Below are 24,585 nucleotides of genomic sequence, written 5' to 3' on the forward strand. Positions count from 1 at the left end.
AACAGTAATGTACCAGTGATATAGCAGACTCAGAATGCCTGCAACGGAGACTGAAATGAAAACAATTTACTGTAATAATTCGGGTACTGCTGTGCCCAAATTACAATCCTTCACCATACCATTTGGATAAATTTGTGAAATAAAGCTGACTTAAGTGAACTAAAATTAACATACAGTAAATTAACATACAGTTTCTGATTAGCAGGCATCTTGTTTTGCACTCTGCCATTTTCCTTCATGTACACGAAACAAGAATGGTGTTATACCAGAGCCTTACACAAACTGCTGTACGATGCCGACAGAACCACCAAATAGGAGATTTATTAAGCCACAGGTGTTACAATACATTATAAATTAACACTAAATTACCATTCCCATCACAAATTGCTCCAATGCTTTAGCTGCACTTTTTCATCATATCGTTGCACAAACTATGCTGCCCCACATTTGCATACGAGCTCGTAACTATGGCTGAACTTTTTTACCTGCAGGTGACACGTGCATGCTGCGGGTACACAGCAGGGGAAATATTCTCTCCTGCAGTTATCATACAGTGCACCGCACAGACTATATAAAAAGATTGCACTGCTTCCAAAGAGCACAAACCTATCCATAAATAATCCGCAATTACTCACTCGATTAGCTATACTTTCAACTCTCGCAAAACACAATTTACAGCAGAGGGAAACCAAGCAGAAGACTGTAGTGGCGGTAGTTCGTATTTTTTTTCTTTTTCTTGGTCCAAACCTCTGCTAGGTGACCCTAGGATATATATGTATCACACAACAGCCTGCTCGTGCACACCCTTACCGCTACAGACAAAGCAATGTTAAAAAGGCACGCAAACCTCCAATACATTCTTGCAGGTCATTAAAAAATGGATCCCAAAGTAAGTCCTGCGTTCATTGACTGGTACAGACCTGACCAGAGCTGGGCCGCACCTTTTGGTTCGGACAACCAAAGTGCCATTCAAGTATACAAACAGCAATAAGAAATGCTAAAAAGAACTATGCGGGAATATATTTACAAGTGTGTCCGAAAACAAGTTTACAGTCAAAAGTCGGCAAAAAAAAAAAAAAACGGCCACTGCAAAGTGCCACATGTTGGGTATCATCTGCCGAGCCGCAGATAGTCTTTGACCGCAACAGTAGGCAGGCAGGCCCTGGAAAAACTGTTACGAGAAAAACAAAAAAAACAGAAGAAACAAGGAGGATACCAATGCAACAAGCCTGTAGCACACTGTTACCATCTCAGCTAAAAAATAAAGATTCCTTTTCCCGGGCAATTTGGCGTGTAGACAGCCACGAAAAAAATGTTACGCAGGTGTTCCACGGTTACAAGTTGTATTTGCAATCAGCGGCACTCGAAAAAGCAGCTCGTATGAACATAATATTGCCTCGAGAGGGGGGCAATGCAGCACGCTACATGTGAGGCATGTGTGTGTGTACGCACGTACATGTGTGTCCAAGATGCGTCTCTCTCTCTTCACATCTCTGTGCACAAGCAGAACGCTAAGATAGGAACTAAACATACCTCACTGGTGCTCCCTGACAGCACGCAGACAATTAGGCTTCGCTCGTGTAAAAAGAGAGGCTTTCTCGACGTAAAAACAGACATTGGTTTGCTTGTTCATTGTATAACATAAATAAATCGTAACGAGGATAAGGAAAAAAATGCAAGATCAGAGAGTTCACCAAATATCAGAACGAGTCGTACACTAAGGGATGGGGGGGGGGTTGGAGTCGGGCCAAAAGTTCAAAGGTCTGCCTGATTCTAACAAAGCACTTTTTGCCGTCTTCGGAAGCTGCTGTGCTGCTAAGGTAGTACGCAGAGAATAAAATCGTCTGTCGGAAATCATGTACATGTGGGTGATGGCCTGCGACGTTGGCATTGCGTCGTCCGGAACGTTCCAATGTTGCGGTCGGCAGCTGTAAGTTACAACGCTTTGTTACGCGATGAAGACAGCTGGGAGAACAGTGACACGATGTTTACCTTATGCCTTCTCCATGGCAGCACTGGGAGCGTGGTATGCCACTCCGCCTCCTCCGCGGATTGCAGTGCCGGCAGGCGCGTGCGGCTGACCGGCGCGGATGGGCTTAGCTGCACACAAGTGTAAAAACGTGTGAGTTCGTGAAGATTGCGCGTGCGTCTCCGTACAGTGACACGTGCAAAGCAAACATGGCAGTACAACAAACAAAACAGAACAGAAACAAAATTAAATTAGAGTGAAACGAGCTTGTTATTCTTACGAATGAGACTACTAACCAGTCAATGCTCGATTACAAACTAAGCCGAAAGAAGTGAACCTTTAGGTTTGAACTAGGTTCCAAACAGGTTTGACGTGCACATACACAGTTCAGAGGTTTGCAGGGAGCAGTTACACAGAGGCAGTAAAGCTAATGAACATGAAGGAGTTCACTATGTTAATTGTCCATTAGTGTTCTTCTCATACTCCAGTATATTTTACATGTACCACAGAAACTGTCTCGTGAATTGTTGCCAGACAGCCACAACATTGATCCAACATCATCTGTTTTGGGGCATCCTGCCTTTCCGTTGCCCCGACAAGCCAAGGGATATCACATTGTTCAACAATTTCAAGGCAATGTGGGAAAGGCTCTATGCTAAGGAACACTGAACAGAAGAATAAGAGCCTCTGTTCAAAATATCAGTAGCTCTAGTACTCATAGAGAGATATACTCTTCCATGATATAAGCAGTTCTTACCGATCATTGCCATGTGTCCCCTTCTTGCAAGGTTCTTCTGTCTGACAGCTTCCTTGATACGATCCACCTCATACTGGTACCTGAAGCAAGGCGTCGTACCGGTTGTAGAACGTTGCAACGTACTGTGTGCACACGCTCACAAGTGGTAACAACTACTTACCGCTTTCTATCGCGCATAGCACTTTCTTTCGCTTCTTTCAGAGCAGTCTCTAGAGCTTTCACACGCTCCATGGTTGCTCTCAAGCGTTTTTCCAGCTTAGGCAGTTCGCAGCGCAAGTCAGCGTTGTCACGAACCAACTGCAAAGCAACAAACATTGATACATGTTCATAGTAGTATGCCCTCCTCTTGAATGTTTTAATGTTTTTTGAATAACAAAGTCATTGCTATCGATATAATGTTGATATAAATTTTAATCCGGTAAATGCTTAGGCACGTTTATATCTAGTATCTTTATTTTGTTTTACCCTTTCTAAAGCGAAAGTAAGAACGTTCGTTTATATTTGAACGTTCTCAAAGTGAACTCTTTCTTAGTTCGAATGCATTAAATATTTTGGACAAATGTTTTTATCCAAATTTATGTAATATTTATTATTATTGTCAATTTTCTAATAAAATTGATAAAAATAATTTCTACATAGAGGAAGCAGATTTTCTTTTTCATTTCAATTAAATAAGTGTATCTTTTCCGTAGCATTGCAAGTACCTTTCTTTATGAATGAACAGCCAGCAATAATACGAAAAATTTTAGCTTAAATTTTTGAGAAAAATTATCTCTCTTAATTGAAAAAATTAATTCAATATATTTATATTTGTTCCATATTTTCCCTTTTAGCATACTTTTAGCATACATCAACTTTGTAATATGTTAAATACCTCTTTTCATTGTCAATTTTACTTTTATTTTGTTGATTTTTTATAAATTTCATAACTTTAAACCCACCTGTTTGTGAACCTTGGTCAGTTGGTCAAGGTTGTTCTCCAGGAAAGCAATCTTCTGCTTCTGGGCCAAGCTGCCCCCCGAGGAGGCTTCCTCGTTGTCCTCTCCCACCGCAGACTTCTTGACGCGGCTCTGCAGGTCCTGCACGAAGAGCTTACGCAGGTTGTGCAGGGTCTGCAGCTCCTTAGCCACCGTCTCCTCCAGGCCCTTCAGGTCTTGCCGAGCCTGTTCACGGCGCGCGTTCAGGAACCTGGAATGTCGACGCTTCCGTGTCAAGCAATGCACCCCGAAACGTGTCTCGGGCAGCACAAGTTCCGTCACTGAGAAAACCTGAGCGACGGGCAACACAGCTCTTGAGCCGCCGTGTTGTGCTTGTTCTTTTGTGTCGCCCATCGGCTCAGGCTTTCTCAAGAGTCTGTCCACGAACCTGCCTGCATCTACATCATATTATCTGCAGCATGAGTAGGGCCGTGTGTTTCGGGGTTAAAACCCATATTTACTGCCAAGTAGGCTAAAAAAAAAAAAAAAACTTGGCAAAGTGCCAATTCAGCTACCACTGTGTGAATCGTTGAAGGTGGGCATCATGCGTTCATCGAAAATGCGAAAAGCACTCTTTTTTTTATCTTTTCCACCCAGAAATCTGCGTTTCAACTCGATATCGCCTGATTTTACCCTGTTTTAGAGCTCCTGAAATAAAACAAAATTTCTACCCACCAATTTTGATGAAACATAAAACCTGAAAACACAGGGCCCTAAGCATAAGTTACTTGCTGAAGGGATGATGGCAATAGAGTACAGCTGCAGCAATCAATGGAATCACTCGGCACTGACAGAAACTGAGGAGAGGAACAAGACATTCCGGACCTCCCCCAGATACACGCCCGATTTCATCAGTATGGAAGAGCTGAAACAACAAACACTCACTGTAGCTCCTGCAGCTTCTGGCTCTTTTCTTGCTCTTCCTGCTTCAACTTTTCGTACTCCTGCTGCAGTCGATCCTGAGCCAGGGACAGCTTTTGGTTTGCACTGCAAACAGCAAGCGAGAAGTGAGTCACGATGCGCGATGATGCAGGAGTCATATTGCAGCACTCACTCTTTGAGTTGGTCAATGTGGTTCATCTTGTCGGCAATTTCATCGCGCAGGGAGGACAGCTGCTTCTGGTGGGCATCGCGGTGCTTCTCAATCTGCTGCTCCAGGGCCTCTCGCATTTTCTCGGCAGAATCTTTCTCCTTCTCCTTTTCTTTGGACGCCATGATGTGCATCTCCTCTGCACAGGTCAAATATACAGTTCATGTCATGTTGCAAGCATGAGTCAGCTAAATCTTCGAGGAGCTCACAAAAGTTTCCTTTGTGCAAATTTCAATAGCTGTTTGCACCAATTTTGCAATTCTATTGCAATAGTAGCGTTTTCCCCCCCATCCAACTTGTACCAGAAAATATTGCCAGACGCATCACAGGAACGTACCAGCTGCTTTCAACTTGGAACAGTCTTCGTTGAGAGAGTCAACAGCTTCTTCGAGAGAACGTTTCTTATTCTCTATGTCCTTCATGGACTCCTGAAGGGACTTCATTTTGGCTTCATACTGCATCGTATGGAAAAAAAAAGAAAGATATCTTGCGGTCAATGATATGGATAAAACTACAAAAAAACGTAGCGTGAAATGGTGATAAGGTTCGTGCTCGTTACTCAACCACCACTGCACGTCGCAGGGCACATGTGGAAGCACTCACCTGACTGATGAGCAGTCTGCATTCTGCCAGGTCCTTTTCATTTGAGCCGATCTTCTTGTTGCATTCGGACTGGAACGTCTCAAGCTGGTGGCATCTCTACAGGGATAAAGTGAGATTAACAGAGTGAGGCGTACAGAACATCTCTGCACTCTCGCAATATTCACATGCACAAAGAACAGAAAATATTGGCCGTAATTGTGTTGATAACAATGCACCGTTCATCAAGTATCTACCGTGAATGTACAAGGAAGACTATTCCTACTGTCTGAGGACTTTGAATACAATATTAGCATGACAACGACGTATATATATCCTTACCTGTGCCAGCGCCTTTACTTCAGATTTCATCTTACTGATGTAAAGACGCGCGACCGTAAACTCCTCTTCTATCTTGCCATTGACATCCGTGGAAGGTTGCTGCGCAATCATGCAACATCAGCACGCTGTGCAATCGGACACTGCCTTTTAGACATGCCTACCTTGATGTCGGCGTTGTTTCCGCCAAGCACAACTCCGATTTCTCCGAGGTCTTTGAGGAGACTCGTCAGCATTTCCGTCGTGCGCTTCTTCTGGTGGACGCTGTGGTCTCGCATCTGCTGGAGCTCGTTCTGAGCAGTGTTCAGCTGACACTGCAACAGGCAAGGGTATATGGTATTTTTACTCCTCGTAAAAAAACCTGCAGTCTTTCTCGGATCGAAAAAGAGCTCACCAGTTTTTGGTTGAGCTCCTCGCTCAGGTTCTCATACTCTCGGTTCTTGCTGTCCACTTCCTGAGACTTCTGGTCATAGTTGACTGCCAGTTCTTCGAGGGCTTGCAGCACTTCCTTCACTTCTTCCTTAGCAGATTCATTCTCCTGCTGGATCCTCGACATCTCCTGCTGAAGCGATTCGTAATCGCGGCGCGTGGACGATATCAGCTGGAAAGGGAAGCACCAAACTTTGTAGAAATACTCTTCAACATGGTATCTCATCATCTCCATCATGGTGCACGCACGTGACAGCTCTCACCTCTTCCTGCTCTTCCATTTGTTCTTTGATCTTCTCGATGAGCTGACTTTGCCGGTCGATTTCGTCGTCCTTCTCGTCCAATTGGGCGTACAGCCGCGTGCGTTCCTCCGCGAGCAGCGGGTCTGCTCCGGCGCCAGCGGCGGCCGCATTCTGCGCAGCGACAGCCGCCAGGTTTGCAACCGATGAGGCTGCCGAGGGTGTCTCGGAGAGGCTCATGGTGCTGCTCTCAAGCTCCTTCAGCTGTTCATCTGTCGGCACAGACTCCCCTGCAGGGAAAAGCAGTCCACGTATAAACATTAGCCCCCTAGCTTTCTCCGATAAAAAATTTACAGTGGGGTTTACAAATCCGCAGAATTCCGTGGGTAAGAGAAAATAAGCGAAAAAAAAAAAAAAAAAAAAAAAATGTGCAGCACTCTCAAAAGATTGCATTCTGACTTATCCCGGACGCTTTTCCAGGATTTCGTAACTTTTCATTGCGCAAAGAAAAACTAAACTCGGCTCTGTCAATCTCTCTCCGGGCGCTGCTGTCGTTAAGTTTTGTTTTGTCGCGGCACATTCGGCCGAGCAAGTTTCAGCACTGTCAGTGGTGTATGGCACAGCAGTCGCGATTGGTCGGTTACTTGCTCATCGGGTTTATCTTGTGAAAATGTCGCAGTTACATTGAAATCCTCGCATAATTCCGTAAGATATCAAATATTCAGGGTAAAGCAGCATGTTCTGAATGTCTAAATTTTGGTTTGTATTATTGAACACTTCATTTACATGATTTGATGCACTGCAGCAAGAAGACAAGGACTTCGAATGAAGTGAATAGGGCTACTGCAGAGTTTGTACCAACTCATGATTTGACACACTGTAGCACGAGGATGAGGATGAGGACAAGGACAAGGACAAGGACCGCAGTCCTTGTCTTCTTCCTGCAGTGCATCAAATCATGAGTTGGTCCCAACTACCCCGGATTGTTCCCATGGTGCAATATACTTCCATTACTGCATATTTATATTATTTATAGTATTTGGACGTACCATTTCTCCAGCGTGCCAGTTCAAACTCAGCCTTTGTGAGCTGTCCCTTGAGCTTTGTAACCTTTTCTTTCTCCTTGTCGAATCGCCGCTTCCATTCCTCAGCAGTCAGTTCTTCGTTCACTATCACAACATTCTTGATAGTCTTTGCCCTGTGGAAAATAAATATATTAATAATAATAATAACAAGAAGAAGAAGAATAATAAGAAAAAAAAAAAAACTGACTTGGACCTGGCATATTGAAGCAACCGCTCGTGACGAGGAGCACACCTACCTCTTTCCGAATTCCAAGGTAGACTTTGTTTCGCATTCATTAAAGGAGGCTGGGGAACAGCAGATTATGATGGTTGTTCGAGAATTTCCTCCCAAACTTTCCTGCAAGATCCTCGTCAACTTGCTGTCTCGGTACGGAATATGAGACTTCTGCGAAGGGAGTAGATAGCGCAGGTATTCGTTACAACACTCTATCCTCAACTGAGAATATGATGTCAACTAAGCAGAGATGTCATTCCAAAGATTAATATTTGCGCACATCCCTCACGGGAAAAGTCGTTTTTGCAGAAATGCTGCACGCGAGAAAAGAGAAACTTACATTTCCATCAGCCAGGGCAGCTATCACATTGCCAAGCGCCGACAGCGACTTGTTGATATTTTTTGCTTCATCTAGAACCATCCCTTCGGCACCTGTTTTGCTCACCTATAATACATGGGGAGTGCTCAAATGTACAAATAAATATGGCGAAGAAATGTCTTCCTTGAAGCAGTGGTCACAGCTAGAGCCCCTAGATTTCCGCGAATCAACCATTCCGTGAAATTTCGCGGAACATATAGCTTCCCGCAGAATCGTTCATTTCTTTGCGGAATATTCGGTATATTACAGAATTATGGGCAATCCTCCGCTTGGTGTCACCATTCTGCAAGTTAGCTTCATGTCACACTTCCTGAAGTGTCAGTTTACATCAAATTAGGGGCTAGTTTTCTGTGGCTTTCGCACTTATAAATCCGTCATTGTGAGCCGCCAGAAGTTCGTCAGTTCTATAGACAACAAGTTGCGTGTCCAAATCCCACTTTGGTTTATCTGCGCACATCCTGTGTATGTACCTCTCACGGTAAATTGAGATTCATTATATACTCCTTGGATTGGTGTGATACTGGGAGACTGCTGAAACTTCGTATTTTGATTGTTCTCTATTGCCTGCAGAATCCCGCGGATTAGTAAAGCCCGATTTTCCACCGCGGAAAGCTAGGGGCTTTAGCCATGGCGAGCTACGAGCTTGCACGAGACTCTACACGAGAAGCTCACTTTTTCGCTGCCAGCCAAGTCTACAAGGTACAGCTTTCCACTGAGCTTCTTCTGGTCGTCGAGGTTTTCCTGCTTCACATTGATTAAGAAGACGCTGTGACTCCTAGAGCTGTGCTCGTTCATATCTGCAAACGTTTATTGCATCGTCAACGGGCGGTCCCACCAAACAGTCGAGGTACGATCAAAGACGCGCCAAACTCACTGGTGACTGCAATGTGTCTATTTGCCTTCCCCTCGTCAATAACTTCCATGACTTCCTCAGGGCTAGTCACGAACCTCTCTGTTGCCCCCTGAAATTCAAACATTTGGCATGTAGCTTCCATACAGTACAATTTCTGCAATTTGTGCAAAGACAGTGCATACACTTTGTATATACTTTGTTTGTTGTATTTACTTTGTATAAACTTTGTATATACTTTGTATATACTTTGTACATGCTTTGTATATAGTTTTCAGCCTCAGTGAAAATTAAACATTTTGCTGGTCTGAGCTGCTGTGTTGTGTTGTCTATGTGTTTTTGCCCCGCTCAGGTTTGCCGTTACGGAGTGCCCGCACTCCCACGTTTTACCCAGCTGCTGTGTCGAAACGGCATGCGTGAACACGCTGAAGGTAAAACTAATGGCCTTACCTTGACGTAAGGAACTCTATTTTTGTCTTCGTGAACTGACAGGTTAGTTTTTGTTACTGAAATGAAAGACAAAATCACTTATTGAATGAACTAGACAACTGTGACAAGTGCTTACCATCTAGTAGATCACGGATTTTGTCCAGGTATATTTCGAAGTAAGACACCTGAAATCGGTCACCTCTAGTCATTAAAAAAGCTCCACCACCCAAACAAAAGCTAACAACCATGGTATCATAGCTGCCTGCCAACCACATCCGATAAACAAAGGACATGACATTCAAGGACATGCCGCACGTCACGACAATGTTCAACATATATCGGTTATCTTCGTGTTCCTACTATTTCCTAGTCAATGCACTACAAGTTGCACATTGAGCTCAACAAACATGGCAAACATACAACCCCATCATGTGCCATTGTCAATGCATTTGACAGCATGAAGGTACGTTTTCACGCAACAGGATAAATACCTCACGCTCAGTATCACGCTTACCCCAACAACACTGAATGTCCTCTGGATGTACGAATAATGTCCTAACGAATTTGTACGTCCGAAGGACATCCCCAAGATATCCGTCGGACGTACGAATCTGTACAATTGTACGTAATTGTATGTAATTGAATGCGGACAATTGCATTATTGTATACTGTTGCAAAATTGCAAAATAATGAGTTCTTTCGAATCTGAGGCACTTTCAACGTTACCTTTATATGGAACTCAATGTTTTCATCCATTGAATAAATGTGATTAAAGATGTCATTGATGATCCTGGGTATGATGCCCTGGTGGATGGAATCTCCAAGAACACCCTACACAAAAGATGCACATTTTGTATTAACGCCACACGCACATTACTACGCACACACAAAATAAAGTATGCATAAGTATGGGATTGTACTCTTGGCTGCCAGATGCAAAGATGAGGATAATACCAACAAACATACTTGTCATTACTGACACAGAGGTCAAGAATGGAACAGCATACCTCCATTGTGTGGGTCTTCCCACTAGACGTTTGACCATAGGCAAATATGGTTCCATTGTAGCCCATAAGCACATCTGTCAAAAGAATGGCACGGTTGAACAAAGCAAGTAATAGTAGGCTGCTGAGTACACTTGACCTATGACTAGCCAACCCCTACTTGGTAAGCCCTCACAACATACTGTAGCGCTTCAAGCAGGTTGTGTTTGGCATGTCTTCCAAATAGGCAGAAGTCAGAATAATAGGTATCTTTTGTTTGGAAAGTACGTCTAGCTTATTAGTGTGGCACAATTTATATTTGTATTTATTTTGTACACCCCACCTTTATTTTTTTAACCCACAAAGCTGAACCAATGAAATATGTACAAATTAAAACAATTCCTTATTTGCGCATCTGGTCAACAACTCAATTCCAATGAATCTGTTGCTGGTCGTTCCTAACGCATATGATGCTGTTTTAATTTTTCAAGGTAACAGATTACACAGCCCACAGATGGAATAGTCTCATAAAAGTAGAAGTCCGTACATGACTTCAGTCAGTACTGACAGTCAATAATGCCCAAACTGAACCAGAATACCCAAATTGTGTTGAAAAATTTGGGCTTGTTAAATAATCCGTTGTATCCAGCACAAGCCCTCAGTGCTAAGGGTTTTACCAATTTCAATGGTGTCGCCTTGACAATGGAAGATGTTGTATTGCTCTACAGCATCCCTGCTGGTCATTTTTCCGTCATCATGCAGTTCGTGCCGCACACATCATGACGTCACCATCGTGTTGACAAAATTTGTCTTTCCTGATCGCAAAATCTTTTGCACATCACACATCCTTGTTATTTATCCAAACCCTGCCTTTTGGACCCCCGAAAAAGAATGTTAGGTGACACCCCTCCCCTTTTTCCTGTGTACACCCCTAGGGGTAGGGTGGGAGGGGTGTTTGTTGTTCCAGCTTTTTATTCAGTGTTAGCGCCGCGAAGCAACAGCAGGTTGGGGGTGGGGGGGGGGGGGTGAGGGGGTTCGTATGCTTCCACATACATGCGTTAAAACTTTAATGCGACTGTAATAATCACCCCCACGTGCTTGCGATTCCCGATAAACCGCTGCGTACACCCCCACTTCTAAAGTTGAACGCACCTTTTGATCGTAGATAGTATGCATTATTCAAAAGAGACTCGGAAAGAGAGAGAGAGAGAGAGAGAGTGCAGCCCCAGCGACGCTACGATCATTCGAGAAAAGTGGTGAAAGTGCGATGTACTTTTTCCGGGAAATATATGTCCCCTCCCTCACGTGAACAGATCGAAAGTGGCCGTAACCTTCGTGCAACGACCCCAGCCGTGCCCTACCGGCCGGCGTTAGCTACCTACGTCCAGAAAGAGCCCAGCGTCGACGACGACGACAACAGCCGCCCAGCGTGGTAGAAGAACAGCCGCTGACGGCGCCCGTCCGGCGCCCGACCGAGCGCATCGATTGGTCCTCGGTTGCTACAGACACGCAACGATACAGCGGCACACGGGGCGCGGTCCAGCCGTCACGCGGGACCTTGGATAGCAGACGGGTGGGAAATTTACGCCACAAAGGGAGGAAAATTTCGTCGCGTTTCGGGGAAGAAGTTGACGAATTTTTCAAACATATGCAGCAGGTCCCTGTCATAACGAAGACTCTCTTTTTTTTTTTTTTCGAATTATCGCTGTCGCGACGAAAATGCGTTCGTCTCGAACGCGGTTATTCGAACTGACCTAATAGCAAATTCCGCTTAGTGCGAAGGAGGAGCTGGCGGAAGACCCCGAACGGCAAACGTGGTTTCCGCATTGTTTTTTTTTTCTCTCACTCTCTTCTCTTTCCACATAGCTGCCAAGGTGCTCACCACCAAGGTTTGATTGCCCGCTTAGATACCGTCTGTAAGGCTCCCGTGTCCCTCGTATGCTATTGTGGCATTTCCACTTTTACCGAATTCCCGGCTATATCGAACATTTTTCAGGTTCCGCTCACTCCGTTATAACGCGGGTCCACTGCATATAGCCGTACATAGTAATTCGTGGCTCTACGACAACTATGAGACACAGATCATGACCGAGACACTGTGCTCAAATAAGATTGAGTAACCAATATTTCGTGTCATACACTTCCTCAACTAATCGCCGCTGCAATGCAAAAGCCGAAAGAAAAAAAAAATCGTGTCCTGGTGCGTGAGTCCCGCGTAATTTTCGCGACTGCTGCCAAGGTTGGCTCGGGAGAATGAAAGCTTCAAAGCACCAATCAGCGCACAGACACAGAAAAAAAGGGAACGCACTGAGAAATAAATAAATAAAAAAGAACGGAAAGAATGCGTTATAATTGTTCAAAGCCAGCGAAGCATTACATAGTCGTCTGCCTGCAAGCCCATGGCTACCGCTTTCTTTTTTTGCTTCCTCACTCGTGCAAGGTCGGAGCAATTTTAAGGTGTTTCTGCTCATGCTGCTTGATAACTCAACCGCCGGACAGGTTACGTATACTTCATAAAGACCTGCAGACGACAGCACTTCTTTCGATGAATCTTTGCTTTACATCTAGACTATCGCGTGAGATGGGTATACGCGAGGATGACGCGTTGAGCCCCCTGCTGCACAGTTTCTGCGAAACGAAAGTATATTCAACATAGCTGGCCTCTCCAGTTGAGTTCTTCCAGAGAAACACCTACACTTAGGGGCCATGGTCACAGAGGCAACTTATGACGACACAGAGGCCAGCTTTTGTTCTCAACATTTCAAGGCTGCGTCATCACTATTGTTCTTTGACGACTCTCTTGTGCTCGCTCCACTCCATGGGGCAAAGATTATCAAGAGAGAGATGTTTTCAACCAACAACAACTGCAGGAACAGCCCAAGTCAGTTAAAAGGCTGATCTGCCCTTCTAATGTACAACTTCCTGTATCTTCATGACGAAGGATTACAGTATATACCAACGCCATGTGGATTAAAGAAGGCCTGCTCGGTACTCAACATGGCGTGTCGTTAGTATTCCCACCAATCACAGCCCTGCTATCAGCGGCCGTAGCCGCAGAGACGAGCCGCGATCAGCCACCCACGTCACTTGTCTTCTGCGTTCAAAGTCGTCTGCTGTGACTCACCGAAACAGACGACAAATACTTCGTGCGTCAAGGAGGGAAAGGAGCCATCAGACAATTATTGTTTAGTTCAAAGACGTTGTTGTAGGTAGAGGGCAGAGCAGATCGAAAGTAAGCAGAATTGTACATAGCTTACTTTATCTTAAATACTTTTGGAAGTAACCTCAACGATCATTACACGATGATGCACAGTGTACACAATCGTTGTCTTGATGTACAGATAAAATACGAACCTTTTACAATAGCCTTTGCAGCTTCATTGTACACCTTTTCTTGAGTAGCATTAGGTTTGAAGACTTTGTCGTACATGTACACCTTGCCCTGAAAGAAGCGGAAAAGGCACACTTATAAGTTTCACTCAATACGCTTTCGCAAAGGGAAAGTCGAACCTTGGCAGGCAGGCGTCAAAACACAAGGCCAACTAAGGTGGTTTGCAATTAACATATAAAACGCAGTTTGTGGCTTTTTTTCCCGCCATTTTTGTCCCATTTATTTCGCGTTTTCAAGTGTTCACAGAGGACACCCGCTTTGCCGGCATTCACCTGTCAAAGGCGCACAACCAAGGAACCAGGTAATAACCCTGCGGGCCACAAAAACGTTGGCCGTGCCCACATGGCGTGACAGCTCACGGAACAAGCCGTCAGAAGAAGCACCTCGCTTTTCTAGAGGATCAAAAAAAGAAAGAAATCTTGACATCTCCGGAGGGCAACATGGAATCAACCTACATTTGCGCTAGTCTCAGGAACAGCCTATATCATGAAGTGTTTTCATTTCTTCATAAAAAAAAATGTCGAAAATGGCTGAATGCTAAGAAACGAAATTTCTAGGTCGTGGTACAGTGACCCAGAGGCTCGCCGCAGTGCACTGATGGACGTCAAATGGCTGATGCGTTTCCTGCTGCGATTCACAACGCCTATAGGCCTGGCCTAGGCGACGTCGAGCTCATTCTTTCGCGCCTATGCCCCTCTTTTAGAATGCGCTGCAAAGAGCTGTATATCTTTGCCCCGGGCAGGCAGCTGCAGCACGCATTGCGGGAGATTTGGCGCTGGAAGGCAACATATTGCGACGCCAGCGAAACCGTCACAGCTGGAGGCGCGTTTTCAAGACCGCGGAACACATGCGGCAATCTGAAGGCGCGTCTAGTAAAGGAGAAAAATATTGCTGTTTATTTACGAAATACTTTCTCTTCACAGATATTGCTTCACAGGGTTCCTCGCTAGGGGCAGGAAGATCGGCCAAATGCTTGACGATTACGTCATCTCCCCCTCTAAAAAAAAAAAAAGGGAGTGTCGGAAGTTTCCAACCAAAGCAGACGACAATCTGACAACCAAAGCAGACGACAACCTGACAGCCAAAGCAGACGACACAACACAAGGTGCAACTGAATTCCGTTTATAGCTCCAAGGGGGCGTTCGCAGCGAGAAATATCTGAAATATCACAAGAAACACGTTATAGGGAAAGAAGACCTGGCGACTTAATGTCCAAAATAGCCCCCAAGCTTTATAGGCTGGTGAAAAACAGGATCGTTGCACATGATAGATACCCCCGCAAAGCTTCAGCATTTGCGTATTGTCTGACAATTCTCTGGCATCCGTCCGTGTTCAGGGATGCGGTTGGCCCATTTCGTCCGACGAAAGTAGGTGAATGGTGTTGCGGCGCGTTTTTATACCAGCCCAAAGCGCGCAGCCGGGCGACAAAGCGTGGCTCTGGCCTACATGCCCAATGGCAACTCCGCACTCGTTACGCCTTTCCGTACCGCGGTGCAGAAGAAAACGGCCGGCTCGTGAGAACGAAAGCTGCGATGTTTGCAAAAGGAAATATTACGGGGCATAGAAAAATAACGTCATTCTACGTGGGACGTGATGCCCGGAAGCACCGGCAGTGGCGCTGATGACGAGAGAGGCACTATTATAATAAAAAATATAATGAAATGAAAGAGAGAGAGAGAGAGTAGATAGATATCCCGATGGCACGCGAAGCATGAAATTATATAAGTGACGTGAAATTTCAGAAAGCGCTCAGTATAACGAGCATACGTAAGCGTTAGTATGGCGAAATATACAGAACTGGTAAGAAATTCGATATACGCAACAATTCGATAAAAGCTGAAATGCCACGGAACGAGTGAGAGATGTAAGCACGTACTGGCTATTACCAGCTCGTCACTAAGTGCAGTCGTCTTCCAGACTGATGCAGTTCGGTCGGGACCGCGCGAGACTTCGCAAAAAGCGACAATTAGAAAAAAGGCGATTTCGTTATAACCATTACTGTACCTATAAGCGAACAACATGTGTGCAGTTAAAAGGCAGTGCAATTACTGTAACCCTCACTGCGATGACAAAACATAAATGAGTAGGTGTAATTCCTGCGTGATTATTGCTCCCCTTGCTGAAAACAATGAATTTCGGGTTCAGCTGACCAACAGAACGCGGATCTTCTATAAAGCGCAGTAAAGCCTAGAGCTGATTTCACATGCGTCGCGCATACATACACACACAACTCTAGAATTCCTGCGCAGTATATCGAACTGCTCACATAATAGTCCTAGAACTATAAGCTGCTATACTACAGTATTTTTTGTGCGCGCAAATACAACGTATACGTGTATTTCGAACCGCATATCCCGCAGATATCCGGGGAGGGGTCGGTTACTCCTCTGCCGACAGAACACGTAACTACCCTCGCGTGTGCGGCCTTCAATACAACGCCGAGACACATCGTACACAGCAATAGCACGAACAGAATGGATTGGCCGCATTGCAATAGCGCGTCACGTTCTTCCTCACAAAGAAAGCCCCGGCGATCATTACTTGCCTCCCACTGCAGAACGCGGCTCACACTGTAGAAGTGGCCCGGGTCCTTTCTTTGTCTCCTTTACGTCTGTTAGAACACGAATAGTGCGAATAGTGTGTCCCGCGTGAGGCATAAATAATGTATGCGACACCTGCAGACGACCAGAGAAACCAGTGTCGCCAAAATACACCAACATACAGGTCGACTAGGATTGATCGTGATCAAAAGATACGTGAATACAATACGAGGCAGATGTTTTTCAATTTTGTTTTTTTCGTTGGACGGTAAAACAGTGGAACCGCTTGTCTAGTTCTATAGTTTAGAAGCCTATAGTGTTGACTTATTCTATGAACAACTGTGCAAGAGTGATGCTGAATAATGTTGTACAGTCAAACTCCTTTACAACGAAACTCAAAGGACAGCAAAAAAAATTCGCAGTAAAGGTATTTTCGTTAAAAAGGATGTCTATTATTGGACCTATAGGCTCCAGCGGGACCGCAAAAAAAATTTGCTGTAGTGGTATTTTCGTTAAAAATGTGTTCGCTATAAAGGAGTTTGACTGTATATGTGTCGTGTTATCAGTTTCTTTTTAATTGTGCATTTACGATAACTGACTTCCCCCCTGCTGCAATGCCTTATGGCGATGTAGAATTATGAATAATATATATTGAGAGTGGAGTCGCCCGCCAAACAATGCTATGGGTCTTGTTATCATTTGGATGCATGCATGCAAAGCTACTTGAAGAAGCTACTTGACAGCTTCTACGCCGACGGTTAAAAGCACGGAGAAGTACCAAATGTGTCATCGATGAGAGGTGACAGCGGTGCATTCCATAATGTTCGATCGAAGCGCTCTAGTGACCCCGCCCAGGGGCTTCGAAAGAGGCGACGTCTGACCTCGGGGGCGCCGACACCGCTACCATTACGGGAAAAAAAGGGAGCACGGTTGTTCTCCTTCAGCTACTCTCTCTCTCCCCCTTATGTAGAAGGAACAAACTCTTTCCTACTTTCTGTGGACGACAAGCAATTCAATTTCCTGTTCGAGCGACACGAAAAGAAAGAAAGAAAGAAAGAAAGAAAGGCGGTTCCTCTTTCTTTTTTTCCTGGACACTGGTAATAGGAAAATGAATTTCGTTTCTTCTGCTTCTCCACTTCGTAGTCATTAACAGCTTATCCAGGTGATAAACGATGACGGAGCGGATACATAAGCATCATAATTTCGTGAAGCACCCGACAGACAAAAAAAAAGAAAGAAGACAAGAAAAAAGTAACATGGATAAATTTCATTAGTGCCACAGACCAGCCCTAAATGCTGTCTACATAACATATGAGCGATAACGTGTGAGATAAAGCGAGACGAAAACAAGATATCTATCGCACAGCACCTGCGAGTCTTGTTTGTTTTTATTTTATAGAACTACGAATTGTTTTCTTTCTTTCGAATTTCCCGTAGACCAACGTGCACAGTTTTTTTTTTAGATCATTCGTCGCTGATTCATCGCGAGTAATACTTCCGCTCTTCTGATTATTTGCCATCAATCGTTATAGCCCTCGTCCCTCTTAAGTTTGGAACTTGCAGAGATTCATAAGCTTACGCACTGCAGGATAGGAAAACCCGGTAGTACAGGGAAGTACAGTGAACCCTCGTTTATATGACCCCCGATAATGTGACATACGCGCTTTACGACCATACTCCTGAAGAACAATGCAGTGAAACCTGTACAAATCCCCCCCCCCCCCCCCGGTTAATATGACAATTCCGCATTATGACCAAAATTTTCGGGAACGACCATGGTCATAATAACGAGGGTTCACTGTATATAACACGTTCCTTCACACGTGCTCTGTTCCCATCTTGTGATATCGTGGTATATTTATAACGGCGCTTCACTGCCATTGAAAAAAAAAAAAATAATAAAAAGATAAAGAGGCTCCCGAAAAGGAAACCCTCCAAATGTTAGACACCAAGGGGGGAACGTACTATAAACGGGCGTCTGGCCTCCCGGTTCAACGTTACCCCACCCCTAACTCTCGAGCTCCAAGTTCGTGCGAAATAATACTTGCAGTCCGAATACGAGTGACACAGACGGGATGCGCGAGTCAACCTGGAAGGAAGCGACAGCGCCTTTCAAAAGAAACGAGCGTAACAGGTGTCTTTTTAACAATGTCTGTCGATGGCGCACAAAGGGAGATATTTTGAGTACTGCGCAATTTCCGTCTTGTTCGCCGAGAGGAAACCACGAGATTCGTGTACACACACACACACACAAAAAAAAAAAGCTTTTTGAAAGCTGCACGAGTTGTCGCTTCTGTTGGTTCATCCTCGAAGAGAAATGAAATGAACAGGATGAAATTGCTATTGGCTTTGGCAACAGCAGTACTAGCTCCTCGGAACCGCAGAAAACGTCCCCGGCATAAAGGTCCGCGGAGAAAACGTCCCCGGACAAATGGTGCCCTGAAAAGTGCGTCCCATGGAGTTACACCTTCTCGCTCGTAACTCTAATCAGAGACAGTTGGAGCGCGAATTTTCGTGTTATTTTTTTTATCGTTGACACGGTCTTGTACGGAACCGATTCTGGTTCGAGCCTATGGGACTGGTTAGAAGAGTTCTTGTAGAAATGTAGCAAGCAGTTGAAGAAGAAAAAAAGAAAAAAACGCAGTTGGAACTTTCAGAAGAGGGGAATGTAGGCGCCGATTACCTACTTCTGTTTGTTTCAGCGTCATCTATCGGATCGGGCGTGCGTTCGCTTCCTTTTCTTCTTCTGGTTGTTAGCTTATCCGCCGAATCAAATAACGGCCAGATAACCAAAGACAATGCCCTGTCAGGTATATCGGCCATTGCCACAAAGAGCATCATGGGTCATCCTGGAATTCCTGGATCAGCTTTGACGTGCGTCATCCGAAATCCACGAGCAGGATCGTGATATTCTCGAGGGAAGAATGCACATCTTTTTCCTGTATTTGTATGAATAGTCTCGTTAATTGTACTATAAACGGACTGTCATTTTAACGAGTATGACACGCATAGGATTGACGTGGGGACGGAATGATTCCCGAACAGAATGGTCATAATACGAGGACGTGAGATTCTGCGTATTGGGTGCCGTACGAAGATATGCAATGGGATTTTAGTTCACAGTTTCACGCATATTTCTCGAGCTTTTAGTGCACAATTACCCGCACCTTAGTGAATACGCCGTGTACACGGTATTAAAAACTGTGTCGACAACAAGCGGGAGCCAATAAAAGAGCATATACGAAGCAATCTTTGTGGGATACACTTTTGAGGGGACCTCTTCTCCTTCGCCCCTAGCTCCTGTATTGTCGCTATACAATAGCAGTAAACACAAGCTCCTGAATCCAGTCTTCCGCAACCAACCATTATGTATATTTCAACGCTATGGTCGCGCTGAAGACTGAGAGGGTTCGCGTCCTACCACCGGCTGTGCTTCCCTGCAATTCTCCGGCGGACCTTTAAAAAAAAACGTCGACATACTTCCTCTTGAAGTAAGCCCAGGACGCACACTATTCCTCCGCCTGTCACCCGCATTGCTATCTCCCCAGTTGTCCGCGCGTCTGTACAACGCTCACAACCAGTGATGGTCACTAACTACTTCTACTATAACTACTTCGCGATGGAGTAGTTTAACTAGTAGTTCAACTACTTTTTCAGGGGAGGTAGTTAAAACTACTTCAACTACTGCAGTGTATTTTAACTACATCTATAACTTAACGTTGTCCATCAACACCAACCCCATTCTATGGTGTTCTTGGACACCTAAATATGAATCACAAGCAGCGATAAAAGTGAAGAATTGGTACACATGCACGGCACAATTGCTCTGCACCTCCGTTCTCATCAAACAAGTAGCTCAAGGTAAAAGTTGGAAGCACAATCGTGCCGTAAAGCTTGCGGCAAAATTGGAAGTAGTTGGCGCCTGCACTAACCTAACTACTGTAGTTAACTACTCGAAATAGTAGTTTAACTAGTAGTTGCCGTTACATTTCTGCAAGTAGTTCATAACTACTTTTTAGCCACAATCAGGTAGTTTTAACTACTGGCCATCACTGCTCCTAACCCCAGCTGCTTCCCGGGGATAACCACCTCGTAACTCAGTATGAGCAGTCAGATACCCACAGGATATATTCTCTCAAGGCTGACGAGTCGAACCAGCTACCACACCTGCTGACACATACTAAAGAGAGCCGACCATACGCCATGCGTGGTGGTGACGTCATAGGTCAACCGTCGTCCATGCAGCAGCTACTCCAATGGTGAATTCAGCCTGGAGCCATTACATCTGGCATGAACGAACAAAAAGCAAGGAACACCTGGACACACCAGACTGACAGACACCCATCAGCAACCCCGCCCATGCCTAGGCAACAGAAGAGCCTCCTGCCCCGTAGCTTCTCAGACTTGTTATTCAGGAATACTTCCGTCGTACGTAGTGTGCAGCCTACGCATATAGCTTTAAAGAAACAAGGAACAAGAAACGCATATATCTTTCTCCGTTGACAGTCATTGTGCACACGCGAGAACAACGCTGCTACTACCGTGCTGCTACGGACAGCGTAGATGAACACTGCACTGCATCGATCACGTAGCCTCGAGCAAGCTCGAGAAAATATGCTTTATAGAGCGTTTATCTTCTTTTGCATGTTTCTCTCTATTGTCGAACGTCCGACACTTCAGATATCTGCTGTAATCAACCTCATATTCGATCGCCGGTGAAAAGAGAGAGAGAGAAACGAGGCACTTTGCGAGGTTTAGCGCGGCCGTGAAAATCAGCTGGCAACAATTTCTTGAAGCAGACGACACATGCAGAGCAGCAGCAGCATTGGTCGCGGACTGTGAACGGGAACATGACTTCACAAGGTACAGGTTTCCTCAACCTAGGAGGAAAATGTTACGCCAAACATTGTGTTTTCTATACTTCTTTGTTCGACGACATAAGAAAGCGCACAAAAAAGACATTTCCGCACTCTCAAGGAAAACTAGAGTTCTCGAGCACCGGACGTACTACGTCACTGACCCGTATTACACACACCATAATGGTACATAGTGACGAAAGCGGGCTTCCTGCCCTCTTCGCATCAGTCGCTGTTGCACCGCTTACTGCAAGGTACAATAATAATAAAAAACAATATATATATCGACAGAGGAAACAATGAAGTCGTGCCTGGCAACCCTGTGGGCAGCACAGGGGCAACACGCACTTGGCATGCATCTAAGTATCTTTGTTTTCAATTACTTGCCAGCACCGCGTTGCAACTGCGGCTACGAGCCGTGGACAAATCGAATGTGGGGAACGGAGGGGGGGGGGGCAGTCTACATCCACGGCTGATTTCAGGCAGAATTGTGTTGCTGTAAAGGCACTGTGGTCCCCAACCACTACAGCTGCAAAGTAGCCGCGGACAGAAGCGGAAAGGTGAGTGGCCGGCTCGGTCAAGGAAGTGTGGGAGGAGAAAGATTACGAGCTCTAAAAACGAAACAGAGAAGAACAAAGCCCATCGGGCAAGCGTCCCGATGGATGAGCACTCAGCTGAGCGGAACTCCTGCTGCTACCGCTTACGGCGCAAGACAAGCCTCGATAAAGAAAGGAAGCTGCCTGGATAAGGGCTCTTTCTACGATCATTTTCCAGATGAGGGCTCCGATGATAGGAGTCATATATCCTATTTTAAATAAATACCAGAGAAGGACAATTCACGTGTACGTTCTGTCCTGGTGCCACCCGCCGCAAATAAAAATTTTTCACGAAAGCGATACAACAGGACTGTCGACGTTTGTCTTGGCACGGTGCCCTCTGTCGGCTGTTGTCATTGCAGACGACAGAGATCGGAACCAGGATAGGCGCAGCCATTGACATCTTGCGTCGGTTGTGATCGTGAGCTTCTTTCCAGCAGGTGAATGCCCCCAGTCATGGTGATCTGATTTGCCTATTCTAGATTATGCCGCGACGACAGAGTGAGGCGAGTCGCTCGCTCAGTTTTAACCGGCTGCACGACTCCCACACTGGGCGGCACAGGATAGAAAAAAGCGCTGCCTTTGCGGGCCACACGTGAAATGACCCGACCGCTTCCACTGCTCTGCTCAGCCCTTTGATGTTCGTACGCGGTCGCGCATATGTTCTTTTCTACTTCGTCTTATTCTCGCGCGTATTTCCTGCTTCCGTGCGGGATTAAACGAAGGAAGATCTGCAGGCATTACTAAGCAATGTAGGATAATATTTCCGTACGCACAAGCAGGTGCTCATACGCACCACCTTTGACCAATCACACATGGCTAGAACAACGCAAGGGCTCGGGAGAGAGAGTGTGCAGCTTTCCAGGGGTCGTCAGTCTATGCTTGAGCATTTCAAACGAGGGCTTTGATTTTCGTAACAGCTACATGAACGACATGTTTAAAAAAAAAAGAAAAAAGAAGGCCGGGTGAAACAGGAACCACCTCCAATTTATAGTCTTGAGTCTGATTTTCATTACGTAAAAGCGGAACGAAACAGGACGAACACGTCCTGTTTTTAGCGCTTTTACGTTATGAAAGTCTTATCACCAACAAGCCCAAATGGATGTTTTAATGAACTTGAGTCTGATAATCTGCATTGGGCACAGCAACACAACCTACACTGTGAGACCTGGGCAAAAGACAAGACCGCCAAAGGCAAACAGCAGCGAGGAACGTCAACCTCTGCAAAATTTCCTGACTCTGGTATGTTGGTGTTGTGTGCGTTTCCTGAAGAGTTCATAATCACAGTGGCATGATACAGCACAATCAAAATATGCTACTGCAATTTTCCCTGCTTTCCCATATGCACACGTCGGAAACCTGCCCTCGAAATTACTGGAAAAATGTTTCGAGAGACACTGTGGTTTCCCCTTTGAGTAATTTCTCGACTCTACGCAATGGACACTGCATATTTTTCGGAAGCATTTTTCGTCGAAGGACATACTTGCTCACACTTGTAACCAGGTCTAGACTTTTCCGGGGCTTGATTGCCCGGGATGACAATGGCACAGTATACAGTTGTCATGACGACAACGCTGCATCCGAACAGTCAGGGTGCAGGTGATTACTGCAGCACACCCTTCAGATTTGGTTGTGTGCAGTTTTCATGATGAGATAACAACACAAACAGCTTGTTTACACTAGTTATCATTTCAGCAAACGTTTCTCCTGCGAGTTTTCACGGCTTGGAGGACTACACAGTTTGATAAGCGGGCACGGAAAATCTCCAACTCGAACAGCGATACGAATGAACAGTCGAACGAGATATGAACCTTCCGAACGAACTTTCACAATGACTTAAAAGAACTTCGCCACAGCTGGATTACGCCCTGGAACTAGATCTACATATTGTACCAATGATTATAATGGAGTCTGTAAGCAGAAGATAAAACAGAGGAAGGATGCCGCAAGAAAAGCACGATAAGCTGCGAGTGCAGATACTTGGCACGCTTGCGTCATCAGAGCAGACGCTCCAAAAAGTACCGCAATCGATCTGCGGTTGTCGAAGATACGCAAAAGCAAAACAAACCACATAAACGCGTAATAGCAAATATTCGTAGCCGTGTTTTAACAATGGTAAAAAAAAAAAAAGTGAGCAGCATTGTGTATCGTCGTTCGTTGTCAAGTTGTTTGCGTCGACCTGGCCCGTTCATGTGGGGGCAGTTCGACGATGTGTAGAACCGCTAAACTGTCAAGTGGTGTCGTCTGCTTTGCTTTCAAGGAGCATGATCATAATATCTGAAGGGTAAAGATGTGACAGTAGCCGGGCAACGCCTACGCTGTTCCCGTAAAGCGGAGTGTCGTACTGACGCCAGCTGCCAAGGCAACGCAAAGTCTGAAAGCAAAGAGCGCTAGAAACATGGTAAGCTTACCCCAATCGAAGTGCAATCTTCGGATCCCGAAGGAAACTTTACTATGAACCTGCTGCCGGCCCTTTCCTCCGCATCGTTCAGGGGTCGGAACCGGCACACCACCTTGATGTTGCACTCCGAAGGAGGTGCCTCCGGGACGTTGCAGTTTTGGTTCATCTTTATAAATATTGAATTCTAAACTAAGGGTTCATGACCACCAATCACCGCAGATCGATCTCAATTTTTTTTTAGGCCTACGCAGCAGTCTCCATGACTGGGACAGGTGATGCACGTCAGCTGCACATTGATGGCGACAATCTTCGCTACACAGATAATACACAGCGGGTAATCCAACGACAAGGTCTTCACACCGAGACAAAAGCCAGGTTGCTAGAGATCAACGAAAAAACAGAGGAACAAAGGGATGGTTACTTCACGCTACGAATGTTCTAAATGCCTCTATCGGCCATTTTCAGCCGTGAGGTACGATGGG

At 45.3% G+C, this 24,585-nt stretch overlaps 1 protein-coding gene across 1 annotated transcript; it reads right to left on the reverse strand.

Annotated features, from left to right (window-relative positions):
- Window positions 1-301: 301 nt before the first annotated feature.
- LOC135367174 (kinesin heavy chain-like) lies at window positions 302-24,585 on the reverse strand. The gene is made up of 24 exons (XM_064600312.1): window positions 24,114-24,585; window positions 13,674-13,761; window positions 10,344-10,417; window positions 10,063-10,167; window positions 9,473-9,521; window positions 9,358-9,413; window positions 8,932-9,019; window positions 8,730-8,854; window positions 8,019-8,123; window positions 7,701-7,849; window positions 7,429-7,577; window positions 6,404-6,669; window positions 6,106-6,312; window positions 5,876-6,025; window positions 5,715-5,813; window positions 5,397-5,492; window positions 5,131-5,248; window positions 4,758-4,932; window positions 4,589-4,690; window positions 3,668-3,914; window positions 2,887-3,023; window positions 2,727-2,806; window positions 1,993-2,100; window positions 302-1,928 (listed from the first exon to the last, which is right to left on the reverse strand). Exons 1-23 carry the CDS (start codon window positions 24,267-24,269, stop codon window positions 1,994-1,996), a joined length of 2,928 nt encoding a protein of 975 aa, XP_064456382.1. The 5' UTR covers window positions 24,270-24,585; the 3' UTR covers window positions 302-1,928; window position 1,993.

Source organism: Ornithodoros turicata, chromosome 8 (genome assembly GCF_037126465.1).
Source record: "Ornithodoros turicata isolate Travis chromosome 8, ASM3712646v1, whole genome shotgun sequence".
NCBI lineage: Eukaryota > Metazoa > Arthropoda > Arachnida > Ixodida > Argasidae > Ornithodoros > Ornithodoros turicata.